Here is an 18,976-nt window from a genome sequence, read left to right on the forward strand (position 1 = left end):
CTTGGGCCCCTGCACCCACGTGGCAGGCCGGGATGAAGCTGCTGGCTCCTGGCTGTTTCAGCCATATTGGGGGTGAGCCAGCAGATGGAAGATCTCTTGGTCTCTCTTGCTCTGCTTTCAAATAAATAAGTAAATAAACAAACAAGTCTTTAAAAAATAACTATGATGCAAGACTAGGAGTGATGGCGACTGGCCTTCGCATGGTATTTTCTGCAACAGGGACCCAGCAGTTGGGAACTTTGGGCCTGCAGATCCAGGGACACAGGGTGAACAAGGGTCCTGTCCCTCAGCGCCTTTCCTGCCTCAGGACCTGTGACTCCCAGGAGGCTGCAGCGGCTCCTCCCACACGTGCAGGCCGCAGAGCTCTGGCCTCACGGCTCCTGGGAGAGGCGCCCGCGAGCGCTCAGAGTTTCTACGTGTGGGACGGTGAGCCTGGTGTTGAGACGGACGCCGGCTCCTCCTCCCTACGGCGATCTAGACGTGGGGAGACACAGAGACCGGGGAGACACCGCAGCCAACGGCCAGAGCCGGCAGGGAGAAGCCAGCGCCATCAGCTGAGGTCCCGCTGTGAGCAGAGGAGCCCCTCCTGCCTGTGACCACTGGGCGGAGGGTGCCAGCGGCCGCCCGGGCGCAGCAGCGTGGTCTGTGGAGCTGAGACAGGAGGCAGCGGCGCACGGGACGTAAGGAAGCTGGAACCAGTGCCTATCGCGATTGACGTCGTAGGGAAAACGCTGATTCTCTCCACGGAGCCTGGAAAGGTACAGACCAGAATCCCGGCTCTCAGAGGAGGGGTAAAAACCGCCCGCGCGGGCCGGGTCTGCGCGCACCAGCGGCCACCTGCTCCAGCCCACAGGTTCCTTTGCAGAATGTGGAAACAGAGAGGTTGGAGGGGACAGCGTGGGGGGCCGGCCAGGCCGGACACGGGAGGCGCAGGGGAGGCCCCGCGCTGAGCTCCCTGTGCTGGTCCCCGCTGCCCTCCCTCTCGGCTGCAAGAATGTGACAGGCAGCTGTGAGATTCCTCTGGAGAGATGTCGACTGCAGAGCCGGCCCCTGGGGTCTCCGCGGTGAAGCGCAGGCAGCACGCGCTCACACCGCCCACTCCGCGGCCCCCAGGCTGCTTCCTGAGGCCCCGCAGAGGAGAAAGGACAACCAGACGCCCCTGGGGAGCCCCACGCCAAGACGGGGGCCGGGGCTGACACGGCGAGGGGTTCAGGAGGAGGAGGAGTGGCCCAGAGTGCAAAAAAGCTCCTTGTTTTTTAATGAACTCATCTTCCAGCCCGTTTCTTTGTTACGTTTGTTTTTCTTATTTTATTTGAAAAGCAGAGAGAGAGAAATTATTTTTTGAAGGTTCTATTTATTTATTTGAGAGGCAGAGTTAGGGAGAGACAGAGAGAGGTCTTCCGTCTGCTGGTTCACTCCCCAGTTGGCCACAACGGACGGAGCTGTGCTGATCCGAAGCCAGGAGCCAGGTGCTTCCTCCTGGTCTCCCACACGGGAGCAGGGGCCCAGAGACTTGGGCCATCTTCTACTGCTTTCCCAGGCCACAGCAGAGAGCTGGAATGGAAGTGGAGCAGCTGGGACTTGAACCAGCGCCCACATGGGATGCTGGCACTGCAGGCAGAGGCTTAACCTATGATGCCATAGCACCAGCCCCGTGCGAGAGAGTGAGAGAGCGAGAGCGAGAGAGAAAGGGAGAGAGTGAGAGAGAGTGAGAGAGCGAGAGAGAGCAAGAGCAAGAGAGCGAGAGAGCGAGAGAGTGAGAGCGAGCGCGCGCGCACACACATATGGGCAAGAGAACTCTCTGCTGTGGCCCGGGAGTGCAGTGGAGGATGGCCCAAGTGCTTGGGCCACTGCACCCGCGTGGGAGACTAGGAGGAAGCACCTGGTTCCTGGCTGCGGATCGGCGGCCATTTGGGGGGTGAACCAACGGAAGGAAGACCTTTCTCTCTGTCTCTCTCTCTCTCTCACTGTCTAACTCTGCCTGTCAAAAAAAAAAATGACTTTTGAGATTAAAAAATGTGTACCCAGTAAATGAAAAAAGACATCAATGCACATCATCACACAATCTCCAAAAAAAAAAAAAAAAAAAAAAGGAACAGATAAAAACTAACAAACAAGCAGAGTAGCTTACATAGAAATATTATGGATTAGCTTAAAAAAACCCAAGCAAACTAGGGGCTGGCACTGTGGCATAGCAGGTAAAGCTGCCGCCTATAGTGCCGGCATCCCATGCGGGCACCAGTTCTAGTCTCAGCTGCTCCTCTTCCGATCCAGCTCCCTGCTATGGCCTGGGAAAGCAGTAGAAGATGGCCCAAGTCCTTGGGCCCCTGCATCCGTGTGGGAGACCCGGAAGAAGCTCCTGGCTTTGGATCGGCCCAGCTCCAGCCATTACAACCATTTGGAGAGTGAACCAGTGGATGGAAGACCTGTCTCTCTCTCTGTCTCTCCTCTTTCTGTGTAACTCTAATTTCAAATAAACAAATCTTTAAAAAAAAAAAAAAAGCAAACTAGACAAAGCTAGGTCACATATGAAGGACCAAGAATCAAAACAGTCTGGGTGGCCTCGGGCCAACACTGTGCCCCGTGCTGAGAGGGACTGGCCGGGTCCCCTGGGACCCAGAGGGAGACCGGAACCCTGCTCTGGTGACTGCCCCCCCCGCTCTGCCCCGGGGACTTCCTGGTACTGGGAGCTCAGGGGAAAAGACCTCCAGTTAGAACCGTAGGAATGAGAGCGTCCGGGTCTGCAGAGGACCCAACTGTCCGACCGTCCGTGTCAGGAACCTGAACGTGAAATGGTTTGCGATAAATGTGACATAACAGGAGTGAGATCTGTATGCTGAAAACTACAAAACATCCCTAAGAGAGACGAAGGACATCGGGGAGGATGGAGGTGCCACACGCTGATGGTTCGGAAGGCTCGGTATTGTTAGATCGATCGGCACTCCCAAAATTGTCTGTGGATTCCATTAACCCCTAGGTAAAACTGCCGTGACGGTAGAAATTCATAACCGTCTTCCAAGACCTACATGGAAATGCGGCCGACGTGGAAGAACCTACAGTCAGAGGATCTGCACGGAGGTGCGACCATCAAGACTGCGCGCCGCTGGCTAAGAGACCCCGGATCCGTGTGGCGGAACACCTCCCCCACACACAGACCTGGCCGGTTCTGACAACAGCAACTCGACAGGGAAAGGATTGGCTCTTCAGAGATGGACTCTGGAGCCGTGAGCTCCATGTGCCAAAAATACCGGCCCTGGAATGGTAAACAGCCGTGTGCCAAAAACACTGACGCCCACCTCAGGCCGCACACAGAAGTTAATTCACCTGCACCACAGAGCTGAGTGTGAAAGCTGACGCTGCAGAACGTGAGGGCACCGGCTGCCATCTGTCCCCACCACAGTGGCCACGCATGACCACACGGCCATGGACAGATGTGCTGCCTGCCACGGTGGCCACACGTGACCATTGACATGTGCTGCCTGTCAGGGTGGCCACACATGACCACACGACCATGGACAGAAGTGCTGCTCGCCACAGTGGCCACACGTCACCCGGAGGTGACCGAGGAGCTACAGTTTGGTTTCACGCTAACTGGGTGAAAGTTAGCCTGGTAGAGCCACGTGCAGCTCTTGGCCATGCGGCTGTGCACCGGGCTTTCAGATAATGCCAGGAGAAACTCTCACTGACCTGGAGCTGGACAAGGATTCTGGCAACACGACACAACACCGGAAGGAAAATGAAATCACTAAGTCGGACCTCACCAAAATGCGCCATTTCGCTTCCTCCAAAGACGTCCTTGCGGCAGCGAGAGGGCCACCCCGGAATGAGAGCCGCGTGCCAGCAGACCGCTGGCTTTGTCCAGAGCACACAAGAGCTCTCACGGCTCAGCAGTGGCAACGGGCGAAACATTCCAACAGATGTCTCCCAACGGGAGATGCCTGCAAGGCCACGGGGCGTGTGAAGAGACCACGGTCACCGTGGGCAGTCCTCAGACAAAGGATGAAGGTGGACGCCGCTGCACACGCTGACGTCAGCAGGACCCGTGTGGGTGTGGGAATCCGAGACGCGGCAGCCGAAAAGTCGCCGGGTTCTAGTCCCGGTCGGGGCACCGATCCTGTCCCGGTTGCCCCTCTTCCAGGCCAGCTCTGTGCTATGGCCCGGGAGTGCAGTGGAGGATGGCCCAAGTCCTTGGGTCCTGCACCCCATGGGAGACCAGGAGAAGCACCTGGCTCCTGCCATCGGAACAGCGCGGTGCGCCGGCCGCAGCGCGCTACCGCGGCGGCCATTGGAGGGTGAACCAACGGCAAAAGGAAGACCTTTCTCTCTGTCTCTCTCTCTCACTGTCCACTCTGCCTGTCAAAAAAAAAAAAAAAAATCTCAGACCTTGTCCACGAGCAGGCGGATGAGCGATTTGTAGCCCACCCGTACGCTGGAATCCTGCTCAGCCCGCTGATGTGCGCTCCAACGCCGATGAGCTCAAAGCCGTTACGCCAAGGGGAAGGAGCTACACAGGACGTGCCGCACAACTCCAGCTCCGTAAAGGTCTAGCAAATGCACCTGGCCTGCAGGGACGAGAAGCAGGCTGGCGGTCACCTGTGCGTGGAGAGGATGAGGCGTTCCGAGGGCGACGGGTTTGCCCGGGGTCTTGGTGGCGATGGTTTCAGGCAGGTGCGGCTTTCTGTGTGGCTGCAAAGGCCACACTGTAGCTAGAGGACAGAGCCCTCCCCCCCGCCCAACTACAGGCCAGAGCCCCAGACGGCGGGAGCCCCCTGGGGAGGGGCAGGGAGGCGGCCTGTGCCGAGGGCAGCCCCTGCGGCCAGCCAGCCATTGGCACACACCCTGCAGGGGCACAGAAAATTCCTGACGCAGTTACCTTGTGGAGGTAGTGTCTGAAAATGCCCGTCCACGCGTGGCACCTGGGGAGGCAGTGTCTGAAGACGCCTGTCCACGCGTGGTGCCCGGTGACGCTAACACTAAAAACCAAGGGCAAGCGAGGGGCGGCATTTGGTAGGGCGGTTAACCTGCCCCCCGGGAAGCCCATATCCCACCTGGGACAGAGCCCAGCTCCGCTCTCTGGTCCCGCCTCCTGCCGGTGTGCGGAGGGTAAGATACCTGGGTTCCTGTCACCCATGTGGGGGCCCCAGCTTCAGCTCCAGGCCCCCTGCCCAGCTCCAGCGGTCAGAGCATTTGAAGGGTGAACCAGCGGATGGGAGGCCTCCGCCTCTCAGCCGGGTGAACAGAAATATGTGAAAAGGGGTGGGAAGAAAAGGAACAGGATACCTGGGCATAGATGTGGCAAACACAGCCCAAACCAGCACCGGAAGGGGCTGCTGGGCTTGGGCCGGGGCTGCCCCTGTCCTCGTGAGTGTGGCAACGCTGCTGGCCTCGGAGCCAGCTCACATGCGTATTTTTTTTTTAAACATCTATTTATTTGAGAGGCAGAGTTACAGAGTGAGAGGTCTTCCATCTGCTGGTTCACTTCCCAAATGGCCATAACAGCCAGAACTAGGCCAATCCAAAGCCAGGAGCCAGGAGCTTTTTCCAGGTTTCCCATGTGAGTGCAGGGGCCCCAGGGCTTGGGCCATCTTTTGTTGCTTTCCCAGGCGCATTCGTAGGGAGCTGGATCAGAAGTGGAGCAGCCGGGACTCGAACCAGTGCCTACATGAAATGCCGGCATTGTAGGCGGTGGTCTAACCTGCTACACCGCAGCGCCAGCCCCTCATATGCATATTTCAACTTAAATATTAGAATCTGGGGCCGGCGCTGGGGTACAGCAGCTTAGACTGCCACCTGCAGTGCCGGCATCCCATGTGGGTGCTGATTCGAGTCCCGGCTCCTCCACTGCAGATCCAGCTCCCTGCTAATGCATCTGGGAAAGCAGTGAAGGACAGCCCAAGTGCTTGGGCCCCTGCACCCATGTGGGAGAACTGGAAGAAGCTCCTGGCTTCAGCCTGGTCCAGCCCTGGCTGTTGTGGCCATTGGGAGAGAGAACCAGCAGATGGAAGATTCATTCTCTTTTTTTAAAATAAATCTTTATATATATTTATTTATTTGACAGAATTACAGAGAGAGAGAGAGAGAGAGAAAGATCTTTCTTCCATTAGTTCACTCCCCAAATGGCCGCCACAGCTGGTGCTGCGCCAATCCGAAGTCAGGAGCCAGGTGCTTCCTCCTGGTCTCCCATGTAGGTGCAGGGCCCATCTTCCACTGCCTTTCCGGGCCACAGCAGAGAGCGAACTGGAAGAGGAGCAACCAGGACTAGAACCAGGTGCCCACATGGGATGCCGGCGCTGCAGACGGAGGATTAAGCAAGTGAGCCACAGCGCTGGCCCCAGATTCATTCTCTCTGTCCCTCTGTAATTCTGCCTTTTGAATAAATAGAATGTTTTAAAAAGAAAAGGAACAGAACACTAAAAAGCCCGTTGGCCCTGCCAGCCACAGACGCTGTGTGGCGGCCCTGGGCGGCGGCGCTGTGTCACCTGCAGGTGGGGAATTCACGGATGCTGGCTCACGAGCCTGTTGATTGTGCTTGGGGACCTCACCCGCCCCAGCCCCCTTTGCACAGTATCTTCTACAGGGATGGGCGCGCTTCACAGAGAGCAGGTCTACAGCAGAAATGGATTTGAATCAATGAGAGAGCGAGGCGTGCTCTGGTGGCCAGGAGTCGGGCAGCTCCCCTCTGGGGCTGGGGCACGAGTGAGCGTGCCCGGCTTGTGCTGCCCGGAGCCACCTGCCCGAGGTGCTCTGACGCCGGCCCCACCCACAGCCCAGCTCCAGCGCTGCTCCCGGGCTGCCCTCTCCGAGTGCGTGGGGCCCCGACACCAGTCTCCTGTCTTTCCAGCGTGACCCGGCTCTGATCCCTGTCTACACTATACCCACTCCTGGCTTCCAGCTTCCTTGTTCCAAACAACACCCTCCCTGGGCCACGTGGCTCTTGGCCTAAGTCCTGTTCTCCGCTTGTTCCTACGGCGTGGCCATCGCGACCTGCGCCAAGCGAAGCCTGCAACCACATCTCCACCTGCACCACCCGGGGCCTCTGCCGAGCCCGGGGCACCGGCAGCCGGCCACGCGCTGCTCCAAATCCCTCCTCTCTTTGCTTGCTCCTTGGCTTTCACAGGAAGCATCTCCCAGGCGCCTCTGCTTGGTGAGCAAGACAAAAGCAATTCTTTGGAAAACGAAAACGACCGTGGAAAGTTCGGGTCGCGGGGCAGGAAGAGTAACTCAGTGCTGCCCCTCCACTTGCCGAGCTGCCCTGGTCGCGCGGGAGCCTGTGGCTGCTGTCTCCAGCAGCTATGGCCACCTGCACACGGTGTGCAGAGAGGGGCCTCCCGCATCCAGAGAGGCAGGCTGGAGCGGGGTTGTTCACGTGAAGAGACGCGGCAGACGGCAGCGCCAGGGCGGCTGGGGAACAGGGCAGCCAGGCTGGAGGAGCAGCGGCCCCGGCGCCGGCGCGAGAGCTCTCGCCTTCCGTTCTGCCACCTCGGATTCCCTGCGCCGCATAGATTTAAATGTGGTTATGCTAATCTGAGGAAGATATTAATGTAAAAACTTTCTTGCTCATTTTTAAGAAATAAATAAATCATTTATTTCAGCCGATTTCAAATTGAAACTCCTACTAGAAATGTATTCTCAGTTTTAAAATACTGACTATGAAATTTGGATAACAAACTAAATTATCCACTTACTACGGAAAATTATATAAAATTCTTAAAACTAATTAAACCAACACTTTATGATTCCAAATTATTCACCTGCTATTTGCAGAAAAATAAAATTGTATTTAAAGGCAAAACTTAAATTAAGTGATGCAAATGCATAAAGACATAATATAAGCGAAATTAGAACACTTTAAATCAACGTATAAGCAGAAAATTCAATGCCCATTTGAATAGCATGAATGTTTACCACTGCCAGGAGCTCGTACACGGTGCCCCGGCCGAAAGCAATGCCCACCAGCTCTGTGTCGCAGCCAAACAACAAAAAATATGTTTCTATTCAAACAGCTTAGCAACTTAAGATAACACGCGTTGACTGAAAAAAAGTCGCTTCTCCATTCGTCCTGTGAAAAGCCAGGGTCACAGCTTGCGGTCGGCGTGCAGCCTGAAGTTGCCCCATCCCCCGTCTCCCACAGCCCCGGCCTTTGACATGGCCGCGGCCGGAACCCCGGCTGCCCGGGGCCATGATGTACCGGCTCGGCCCCTGACAGGTGCCCAGTGTGGCTGCTTCCCTGGGGACTCAGCAGGTCCTGAGCTGTCTCTGATCCCACTGGGGGGCCCGGGGGAACCCCAGGAGCAGGGGACAGAGCTGACCATTCCGCACAGGGTGGACACCAGTCACCCTGAGAACCGTAGTGAGCTGCCCTCTCGTCTGTCGTGGCACACCACCGCCCGGTGCAGGGCACAGAGGGACGTGCCCCGGGCACCTGGAGGGGGTCTGGCTGGGGTTACTCATGGTGTCACTGTCACCTGGCTGCCAGGAGCCCTGCTCTGCTTCTCCAACTCTAGGACAGCCCGCTCTGCCCCCTCCCCCTCCGGGTTTCAGTCCAAGCCAGTGATGGCTCCTGGTCACGGAAGGAGGGTTCTGTCTTTATCAATGCGGTGACACGGCAGGACCCGGCACAGTACCCACATGCGCAAGTGACACGGCAGGACCTGGCACAGCACCCATGTAAGTGTGTAACATGGCAGGACCCAGCACAGCACCCATGTGTGCAGGTGACACGGCAGGAGGACCCAGCACAGCACCCACATGCGTGGATGACACGGCAGGACCCAGCGAGGTACCCACGTGTGCAGGTGACATGGCAGGACCCGGCACGGCACCTGCTGTGTGCTGCAGTGTGCAGCAGGTCCCAGGGGATTCATCGGTGAGCCCAGAGCTTGCTGGCTCAAGGCAGCGTGTGCACAACACAACCAGGTGCCAAGCCTCCCCACGGCCCGTCCACCCTCCGGCCTGGAGCTGGCTTTTGGAGCTCTAGGTCCCACGGGCACGCGGCAGGGGCTGGGTTCAGGCCTTAAAATGCCACCTGGGATGCTGAGTCCTGGCTGCTCTGCTTCCGACCCAGCCTCCTGTGGAGGTGCACGCTAGCAGGCGGCAGGTGAGGGCTCAGGGGCTGGGCCCTGGCACCCAAAGGGAGACCTGAGTTCCAGGCCCCAGCCTTCTGCCGGCCCGGTTCTGACTGTTGGAGCCTGTGGGGAGAGAGCCAGGAGATGAGACTCCCTCCCTCCCTCTCTCTCCCTGTCGCTCTGCCCAGTGTCCTGCAGGAGCACGGGCCTTCTGGGGGACGTCACCATCCCGGTCCCCGAGGCCAGCCGGCCCCCCTGCACCTGTCCTGGTGTCACAGCCTGTGCCTGCCCCCCCCCCCAGCCTGAGCTCCACTAGGTGAATTGTTTACCGTGCCCCACAGTGTGTCCAGACCCGTGCTTGGTGACCGGGGTCTGGGCACCTCTGCCTCCGGCCTGGGAGAGCCCCCTCGCTCCCCACCCGCCCTCCCTCCCCAGCTGCCATCAATGGCCAGGGGCTGGGGGTGAGGTAGGGAGGGGCTTATTTAGCTGTGAAGTTTGTTTTTTTTAATCCTACAATGAAAAGGTTACCTTACAATGTTATTACAAATGTTCTATTTTCCTCAAATTTGATATCCTAACTATTTCCAATTGAGGAGAAGGTTACGCTGTTCTGCCTGATAAGCTGGTAACATATATGTAGACTGATTTAGAATTCTGTTCTGTTTGTATCATATCTTAATCTGTTTCATGATTCAATTAAACTGTGACTTCAAATGCAATTTTATTTTCCTGCAACAGCACTTGCTACCGGGGATGCTCTGATTGTGGGATAATGGCGCTGGCTTGCCGTTAAAACTTTACCTTCCCCTAGCAAGTGTCTAATTTGTTTGTTGTCTGAATGTCATAGTCAGGCTATTTAAATTGAGAATGCATTCTGACAGTGTTCTCAGTTTCAAAGATTCATTTATTTCTTAAGTGAGAATTTTACATTTAAAAAAATTTTAAAGTTTCTCTGGGACTCCATTTGAAAGGTGCTGTCTGTCGGTCTGCTCACCCAGACCCCTGGGCTTTCCCCTGCGTGGGAAAGCTCGGGATCCCAGCCTCCAGCAGCCATGTCCACGGTGCACTGGTCAGCACGGGGCCACGGGGGAGGGGGTGACGCGCAGGGTCACCGTGCAGTGCAGGCATCCGGTCTGGTCCTTCCAGTGCCCGGCATCCCAGCCAGTGGCTTTGGTGTTTTGGCTGCCACTGCCGCCAAGGCACACCTCCCCCCACCCTGCGGTGACTGACTGGGGCCCCTGTGGGGGTCCGAGGTGGTGCAGACACTGGGAAGACAAAGCAGTGGCTCTGCTGAGCCCTCCCAGGGCCCCCCCACTCTCCACACACAGCCCCCTCCAGGACAGGCAAACGGGACCAACCCCTTGGCAAACGTGCAACCAGCCAACCAGTCAGTCCTTTCTAGTCCCGGCCTCTGATAATCCGGCTCAAAAATTTCTTTCTTCTCCTGCTGGTTTAATTTTTAAAAATCATCTAAATTGAACAATTACGTGAGAGCACTTTATAAATAACAAATTGGTACTCAAATTTTAATGCTCTAGACACAGCCTTAGTAGCTGCTTACCATCAAAAAAAGAAAAGTTCAGATTTGCCCTGTGTCAGCCGGGATCCTCTCCCATAGTCTCAGGGAGCTCTGAGCCCTTGGGGAGCCTGGCTCAGTGATGTGAATTCGCGACAAGCCCCTCCTTGGTCCTCTGCGCCCTGAGACCAGACCATGGCCAAGTCTGACCCGTGAAGGCAGGCTGGCTGGTGGGATTCATATGGAGATTCTCCCCAGCCCACAAAGAAAATGCCCACAGCCCGGGTCCCCCAGGGAGGCCCAGAGAGGGGCTCTGAGACAGGCACCCCGAGGCCATGGCCCTGAAGCAGCGCCTTTGCCGCTGCGCCTCGAATCCTAGCCATCACCCCGGCCTGGGTGGCCACCGCACAGGTGACTCCACTCGGGCTTATCTCCAGAGGGCCGCCCGTGACAGGTGACCCACACCATAGCTGCACACAACCTCCTGGGGGTGGAGGTGAGGACGAACGCGCAGGAGAAAGCCCGGGAAGAGCTGGAAGAGCGTGGTCTGTATCGTCACCAGCACCCTGGGCTCCTGCCTGAGCCACCGCGGGCACCCACAGCACACAGCTCCCGGCAGCCAGCCCTGGTTCTGTGCCTGAGCTGGGCCCGCGGGTGCCGGGCAGGCCACACAGGTGGGCCGGGCAGGCGGCGGCTTCCGTGGGAATGGACGTGAATCCCCAGCTCCTGCTCCGCCGGGCACTCTGCCCGCTCAAGTGTGAGCGCTCCCCGCCCTGGAATCTGCGCCTTGGAGCTCCGGGCCGCTAAATCCTCTCCTGGCCTGGAACACGCCCACCTGGGTACAAGCTCGTGGGAAACGGAACTAAAGGGTGGGTTACTCTTGGTGCCAAGGAAGGGTTGCAATCCACCCACACGAGGCATCTTCACAAAGCTCACCAAAAAGTGCACCGCGGGGGAAAAAACTACGCATGCGCTTCGGACAGCGGTTTGCACCGAAATAAACTTCTCTTAGTTCCAGTTTTCCAGGGACCTATCCGAGTGCCCTGGGCCTCCGAATTGCTCGGGTGCACGGGCTGCACCTGCCGGTGCCGCCGGTCAGACCCGCCGCTCCCGCGTGCCCCAGAGGCTGCAAACCCCGGTGTCCTCTGATGGCGGCGGGGTTTCTCGTCCCCCCTTGGGAACCGGCCAGAGCTCCCGCGACAGCTGGCTTTGCCGCCGACTCGGGCCTGGCGCGGGCCACGCCGCGGCTCCGCGCACACCCCCGGGTCGTTGCGGATGGCGAGGGCCACCACAGGCCCGCAGGGGCGTTCAGAGCCCGAGGCGGACGTCCCCAGGGGCGTCGCTCAGACGCTGCCCGCTGGGTTTTGCAGTCAGAACCGCTTCTCCCACCCTGTGGCGCCCCGAAGGCTGCCCCAGGGCGGGCGGCGCCCATCTGAGGGGACCCCAAGGCGCTCGCGGGACCCTCGGGGACTCTGTGGGGCCGCCCGCCTCTACGCGTGTCCTGCGGCAGCGTCCCCCGTCTTTGCAGATGGGAACCAGACCTTGGCGGGCTGGTGTCGGCGTCGTTACGGTCCGGACGGGGCGCGGCTGGCCCAGGGCCTGGGCGCCCTGCCCCGCTCTGCGTGAAAGCGCTCTGCGGGGAGGAGGCCCGGTGCCTCCCTACCTAGGAGCCAGCGGGTTTCGGCTGGCGCCTTCCTCCGGTCATCCCCCCACGCCCGCACCCCCGCACCCCCGCACGGCGTCCGCGGCGAGGCGCGCTCTCCTGGGGCCAGCCCGGGGCTCCTCGGCTTCCTCCGCGCACGGCACTGCACTGCGTGGGCAAAACCCCGCGCCCGGCCGGCGCGGACGCCGGCCTTCCCCGCAGGCGCCCTCCTCCCGCCCCCGGGCGGGCCCCGCGCCCCCCGCCCCGCCCCCGCGCCCACTTGTTGCGGGCCGGTCGGGGCCAGCTCGTTCCGCCCGCCGGTTGTGAAAGGGTTTGACTCGCGGCTGACCTCGGGTCAGGGCTTCTCCCCGCTAATCCTGAGCTCCTTAAACACGCGCCTTCGCCCGCGCTCTCCTAATCCTGCGCCCCCGCGGCTCGCACCCCGCCACGGACCCCGCGCCCCCTCCCGCCCGCGACCCGCGCTCACTCCCGGGGCTGCGGCAGGGCCCGTAGGCCTCGGAGGGGGAGAGCGCCGGGCGGGCGCAGACAAAGAGGAGGCCGGGCGGTGCGGAGCGAGGGACGCGGCTGGGAGGCGGCTTGGCGCCGGGGGCTGGGTCGAGGGAGAGCGGGGGAGAGGCCGCCGTGGCGCCGACCAGAGGGGCAGAGAGCGGGAGAGGCGCGCGGGTGAGACGCGGGGAGCCCCGGCAGGGCGCGGGCGGAGCGGGGAGCGCGAGCTTGCAGGGTCCCAGGGGCGGGCGCGCAGCCGGGAGTGGGGACGGTGGGGAGAAGGGAGGGAGGGAGGGCGGGTCAGGGAGCTCCGTGCCCCCCGTGGGGCCTCGCCCTGGGGCTGCAGAGGCGGCCCGAGGCCTCTCGCTGAGCGAGCAAAGAGCGCCGGGGCGGGGAGAGGTCCCTGCGCCGCGACCCCCGGCCGGGCCCCCGCCCCTGCCCCGCCGGCTGGCCAGGCCTCTCTCTCTGCAGCCAAATGGCCGCGCTGGAGAACGCTGCGCGGAGACCCTGCGCGCTTTTCTCTCCGGTTCCCGCAGTGCTACCGAGGATTGAACCCCGCGGCTGCGGCTCGTGGCTGCGGAAGCCGGGCGAAGCGAGCAGAGCCTGGCCGCGCCGGGTCTCCTCTCCCCGGGCGCACGTCCCGGGACAGATCTCTCGAACTCATTAAAGTTTTCCCGAGACGGAAATGTGTGCGGTGCCCAGGCTTTGCGGGGAAATAAAACTCCAGCACAGGCGCGCGCCTCCTCCCCAAAACGCACGACTGGGACACAGCGGGCCGCCTGGCTCGCTCCCGACACGAGCACCCGCGCGTCTTCCTAAAAAATATCCTTCAGGGCGTCCAGCCCCGGGGAGGGTCTCGGGCCCCACAAAGGGGCCAGTGAGATGAGAAAACAAGGCCGAACCAAAAACATAGCTCCCCAGGCAAGCTAGAGATCTCCCAGCCCACCGTGCCGCTGCCCGCTTCGGAGCCAGGCCCACGCGCGCCGCCGTGGGGTCGACCGGGAAACCACGCACGAAGTTTTGCGAACTTTGTCCCAGGCACCCAAAGGGTCCTGTCCGAGTTCTCTGCGCGAGTTTCAGGCAGAACTGGAACCAGCGACCGAAGCCGGTACCGTGCGCGGGGAGCAGCCGGCGCCCGCGGCTGCGGTTTGGCTGGGCGCGGGGCGTGAGCGGTGCCTGGGAGCGCAACCTGCAGCGTGTTCCGCAGGCCTTTGAACCGCAGGGAGGCTGGTTCCCGAGCTGAAGCCCAGCTAACCACCACCACGCCCGCCCCGTTTTTGAACTGAGTCGTTGTTTTGCCGGTGGTTCTAACCTACACAACCAAAATGAAACCAGGCGGTTGGGAGCAGCAGGCACCGACGGTGCCGACGGCTGGAGGCCCACGTCCATCCTCCAGGGAACAAGGGGCAGCCCTGCCTGGTGCTGGGGTGCCCGGGGCTGGAGCGGGTCCTCCGATGACAGCCCAGACTTCAGCGCCAGGGTCCCCGCCAAGAGGGAGCGCGTGCGGCCACAGCCGTGCCTCAGGCCGGGGAAGGGGCAGTGCCACGCCTGCATGGGAACCCGGGGGTCCTTCCAGAACCTGCAGCATCTCCAGGGTCTCCGGGCGGCCTGGGACGCACCGCAGCCTTTCTCAGCACCCTCCGGAGGGGCTCCGCGGCCCGCTCCCACCATAGGCTCGCCAAGACTCAAATCCATGAAAAGAAAAAACAAGCAAAAATAAAACTGAAAAAGAAAAAGGGGAGGGGTTTTATTATCTCGTTAGCAGCGGACACCTTTCTTGTTTTTTGCCATCACTTTAACGAATGAGTAGTTTAAGCAAAATTATGAAAATGACTCCAAAAAATTACACATGTCAATTGTCAGATTGGCATTATTCTCCAAACTATTCCCAGACGCGGGCTGCACGGGGGCTGATAGCTGGGGCCGCCTGTGCGGGACTCTACCGCACGCCAGGCAGGAGCTGGGGCCTCAGGCTGTGAACACCACGTCTCCGTCTGGATCAAAGGGATTTTTTTTCCCAAAATAATTCCATCTTAACGTTGTGATTAATTTCAAAACGTGTTTGCTACAGTATAACTTTTAAATGCAATATTTAATGCTGATTGAAGACAAAGTTTTTTACAGGAAACTTTAAATTCCAGTAAAAAAAAAAAACCACCTGAAATGTACCAGCAAAGACCTAGAAAAATAGAATTAAACAATTGAAAGCGGCCAACCACCTCGACACCGAGCCGAGAGTAAGGGGCCCCGCGGGGGAGAGCGGGGGTGCGCGCGGGAAACGCCGCGCAATCGCCGGGCCTCTCTTGGGGAGGACGTGGGGGAAGCCGGGCTCTGCCGCGGCCCCTACCCTGGAACCAAACTCACAAGCAGTCTACCGAACCTTAACCGCGCGGCCTCGGCCTGGTCCCAAGGCCCTGGGGCTCGCCCCTTCTTCCCTCCTCCTCGGGACCACGCGGCTGCGGGGACGCGCTCCGGGCGCAGAACCCGCAGCCGGGAGCCGCCAGTGCCGCAGGTGGAGGGCCGGGGCTGGACGGCAGCTCTATGATCACCTTGTCTCCGTGTGGACTCTGACCGTCCACGCGATGACCCACGGATCTGCGCCTTCCTCCCTCCCGGCGCGGCCGGCGGCTTGCCTCCCCCGTCCACAGCCATCCTGGCGCTCTGCGCTCGCCAAACACGCACAGAAGGTCAGCGCGTTTCCGATTCATGGGGTGAAAAGGGCTTTCTCTCAAATTTATTGAATTAAAACTCGATGCACTTTTAGGGGCGGGTTCGATTTCGGTTTTGGAAGAAAGGCTTTTTTTTTTTTTAGGAAACTATGTACATAATCTGATTTCTCCTCCCCACACAGCAACGCCTAACATAAAATAAAATTAAAAAAAAAAACTCACAACGCATGGACAAGAAATGGTACAAAACCAAAAACTGGCTATGCGCAGATACAGAAAGTGGTACAAAACCCGGAGAGTGGCGCCGCCGTCCGAGGAGGGGGTGGGTGGGCAAAATCTGTGTATAAATTAACAAACCGGCCCGAGAGCGCCGGGGCGACGACAGGACCGCGTGAGGCCCGGGCTCGGCCTGGCTCCGCGGCACCGAGGGGACGGCGGGCTGCGGCGTCGGCATGAGGCGGGGACGCGAAGGGCGCCATCGGTTTTGTCTCTTTGTCCCCTGGAGCGAAGAGAGCGCGCGCTGCCTCCTCCTCCTCCGCAGAGAACGATAAATACTGTACAAAAAGTCTCAAGAAAACCCCCAAGTTCCATCCGAACGCAGGCCCCGCGGTGCCCCGGGGCGCGGAGGCGGCGGGACGCGGCCAGGCCGCCCCGCGGGCGCTAGATGTGCGTCAGGGGCACCGTGCCGTTGACGCCCGCGCCCGCGCCCTGGTAGTGCTGCGGCAGCGAGTGCAGCCGGCTCTGCGCCGCGGCCGCCGGGTCGCCGCCCTCGCCGGCCGGCAAGTACATGCTGATCATCTCGCGCAGGTCCCCAGGGCACGGCGCCCGCGAGTGCGCCGGGGCCGGCGGGCTGCCGCTCGGCTCCGACTTGACGAGCGAGCCGAGCGCTCCCAGGGCGCCCGACGACGCGGCGGCCGCCGCCGCCGCCGCCGCCGCCACGGCCGAGGTCTGGTGCGCGCCGCCCGCGGCGCCGTAGGGGAGGCCGCCGTAGCCCGAGGGCGACGCGCTCACGTAGCCCTGCGAGTTGGAGATGGGGCTGTACTGCAGCGCGCCCATGTCGTAGCGGTGCATGGGCTGCGGGTTGTGCGGGTGCGCGTGCGGGTGGTGCGGGTGCGGGTGCGCGGGGTGCGCGTGCGGGTGCGCGCCGCCCGCGCCCGGGTGCTGCCCGTAGGCCAGCTGCGCTTCTTGCATCATGGCCGCGGCCGCGGCGGCCGCCGCCACCGAGCCGGGGTAAGCGCCGTTGGCCCAGCCGTTGACGTGCGCGTAGCCGCCGCCCGCCGCGCCGCCCGGGCTCTCCAGGCGCTGGCCCACGGCCGCCGCGCCCACGCCCACGCCCATGGCCACGGCCGCGCCGCCGCCGCCCGCGCCGGCCGCCAGCAGCCCGCCGGCCAGCGAGTACTTGTCTTTCTTGAGCAGGGTCTTGGTCTTGCGGCGCGGCCGGTACTTGTAATCCGGGTGCTCTTTCATGTGCAGCGCGCGCAGACGCTTGGCCTCGTCGATGAAGGGCCGCTTCTCGGCCTCGGACATGACCTTCCACTCGGCGCCCAGCCGCTTGCTGATCTCCGAGTTGTGCATCTTGGGGTTCTCCTGGGCCATCTTGCGCCGCTGTCCGCGGGACCACACCATGAAGGCGTTCATGGGCCGCTTGACCCGGTCCTGGCTGGCCTTGGCGCCCCCGCCGCCGCCGCCCCCGCCGCCGCCGCCGCCGCCCGCCCCGGCCGGGCCCGACAGGTTCGTGGGCGCCGGGGCGCCGCCGGGCGAGTGCAGGTCGGTCTCCATCATCATGCTGTACATCGGGGCGGCTCGCGGTTCACCGGCACCGAGCGCAGAAGGCTTGGAGCATGGACAGCCGGGGCGGGGCACGGATGGAGCGGGGCTCAAACGGGCGGCGGGGGGTGCCTGGCGGAGAGAAGAATGAGGGGGGAGGGAGGCGACAGCGGGGAAGAGGCAGGAACACGCACTCAGCGCCGGTCCGGCCCGCAGGTGCACAGTTTCGCCCGCGCACGAGCCGCTCGCCCAGGAGGCCGACGGCCAAGGGTCTCCGTAGTCGCCGCCGCGGCGCGGTCGCCCTCGGCCGAGCGGTGCAAACAGGTGCAGTCGTGGCCAAGTTGCGGCGCCACTTTGTGGGCCGGGAGCAGGGTGCGGGGCCTCCTCGCTCGCCGGCCGCCGCCGTGCGCCCGCTGCCTCCTTGCTCTGGCGCTTGGTCCTCGGCGGCCTTCAACTCCGGGGCCGCAACTTGTAGCAGGGCGGCGCGCCGCGTGCGCTGGGCGTGCGCGGGTCCCAGGTGCCGCGGGGGGGAGCGCAGGGGGGCCGCGCAGGGGGGCCGGGGGCAGCAGCGCGGGCGCGCCGAGGGCACCAGAGAGCCGGGGCCGACGAGCCCGGGACGGGCGGCCCGCTGCCTGCCCGGGGCGGTGCGCTCGGAGCGGAGGCGCACGCGGGGCCGGCGGCGTGCGGGGCCCAGCAGCCATACGCCGGGCCCGGGCTGCCGTTAAATGAGCGCGCCGCGGCCAATGGGAGCCGGCGGCGGCGGTGATTTGCATGGCGCGCTGGCGAGTGACGTGGGGAGGGAGTAGATGCACCGGGCGCGGGCGGCGGAGCGGGGCGGAGGGAAGGAAGGAGGGGGAAGGAGGCCCGGGAGGGGGTCGCGGCCGCTCGGCTTCCTGCGTGCGCGCGCCGCGGCGAACCCGGAGCTCGCGCTCCGCGCCGCTCCCCGCCCGCGCGCTCCGAATGATTAACGACTGGCTTGAAAAGCGAAGACGGAGAAAGGATCGGGGGTGGCGGTGGGGGTGGGGTGAGGACTAGAGCCCCGGGCCGGGCTTAAATGCGCGCCGCGGGGACCCAGCTCCTCCTCCTCCTCCTCCCCCTCCCACCCCCGCCCGCCAGCTCTGCGCCGGCCGGGGAAGGCGAGTTAGGGACCGAGCCGGCACCTTGGCCTCGGCTGGGCCCGGGTGCCGAGGAGGGGACGGAGCGGGGCGGGTCAAGGGGGGCTTGAAGCGCGGGTTGTGCGGAGGCCCTGCGGCGCATCCCCCCACCCCCACCCCGCCCCAGTCTTCCGGGCTGTGCTTGCTCAGACCTGGCCCCACCACCCAGGGCCCGGGGCGCGCAGGTGGGGGGCCTGGCTCTGCAGCTCGCTCTGGCCGCAGTCCTGACCTTGCTTCAGGGGGTGGTCGGTGTAGCAGCCTCGGGGAGCCTGGAACTCCGGCCCCCGGCTGCGTGCTGCTCCGGGGAAAGACTGCAGGAGGCGGCAAGCCAGCCGCCTCTGGAACCCAGCTACTGCGACAGTGGCCAAAGTTTGCGGACATCGCCAGAGAAGGGTGTAGCCCACGCTTTTCCGGAGCGGGTCTTCCCCGGGCCGTTTGCCCCTGGGGCCCATCAGAACCGAACCGAACTGAACCGTGGGGCCTGGCCTCGGGCGACAGAGGCCGCGCCATGCGCCGCGCAAACTCGAGGCCCCCGGACCCTGGCGTGTTTGCTATCCGGGACGCCTACAGGCATAGGCTTCGGTCTCCATCAGAACAAACGCGGGCGGCCCACAGACCTCCCTCTAAGACCACCGCGCGCCCAGCGCTTTGGTCCC

At 62.1% G+C, this 18,976-nt stretch overlaps 1 protein-coding gene across 1 annotated transcript; it reads right to left on the reverse strand.

Moving 5' to 3' along the window:
* Positions 1 to 16,059: 16,059 nt before the first annotated feature.
* SOX1 (SRY-box transcription factor 1) lies at positions 16,060 to 17,193 on the reverse strand. The gene has a single exon (XM_062195251.1). The coding sequence runs from the start codon at positions 17,191 to 17,193 to the stop codon at positions 16,060 to 16,062; it is 1,134 nt and encodes a 377-aa protein (XP_062051235.1).
* Positions 17,194 to 18,976: the final 1,783 nt, after the last annotated feature.

This window comes from Lepus europaeus, chromosome 6, assembly GCF_033115175.1.
Source record: "Lepus europaeus isolate LE1 chromosome 6, mLepTim1.pri, whole genome shotgun sequence".
NCBI lineage: Eukaryota > Metazoa > Chordata > Mammalia > Lagomorpha > Leporidae > Lepus > Lepus europaeus.

Coding starts and splice junctions, on each gene's coding strand:
- SOX1 (XM_062195251.1), bottom strand. CDS start 17,193: ATGTACAGCATGATGATGGAGACCGACCTGCACTCGCCCGGCGGCGCC.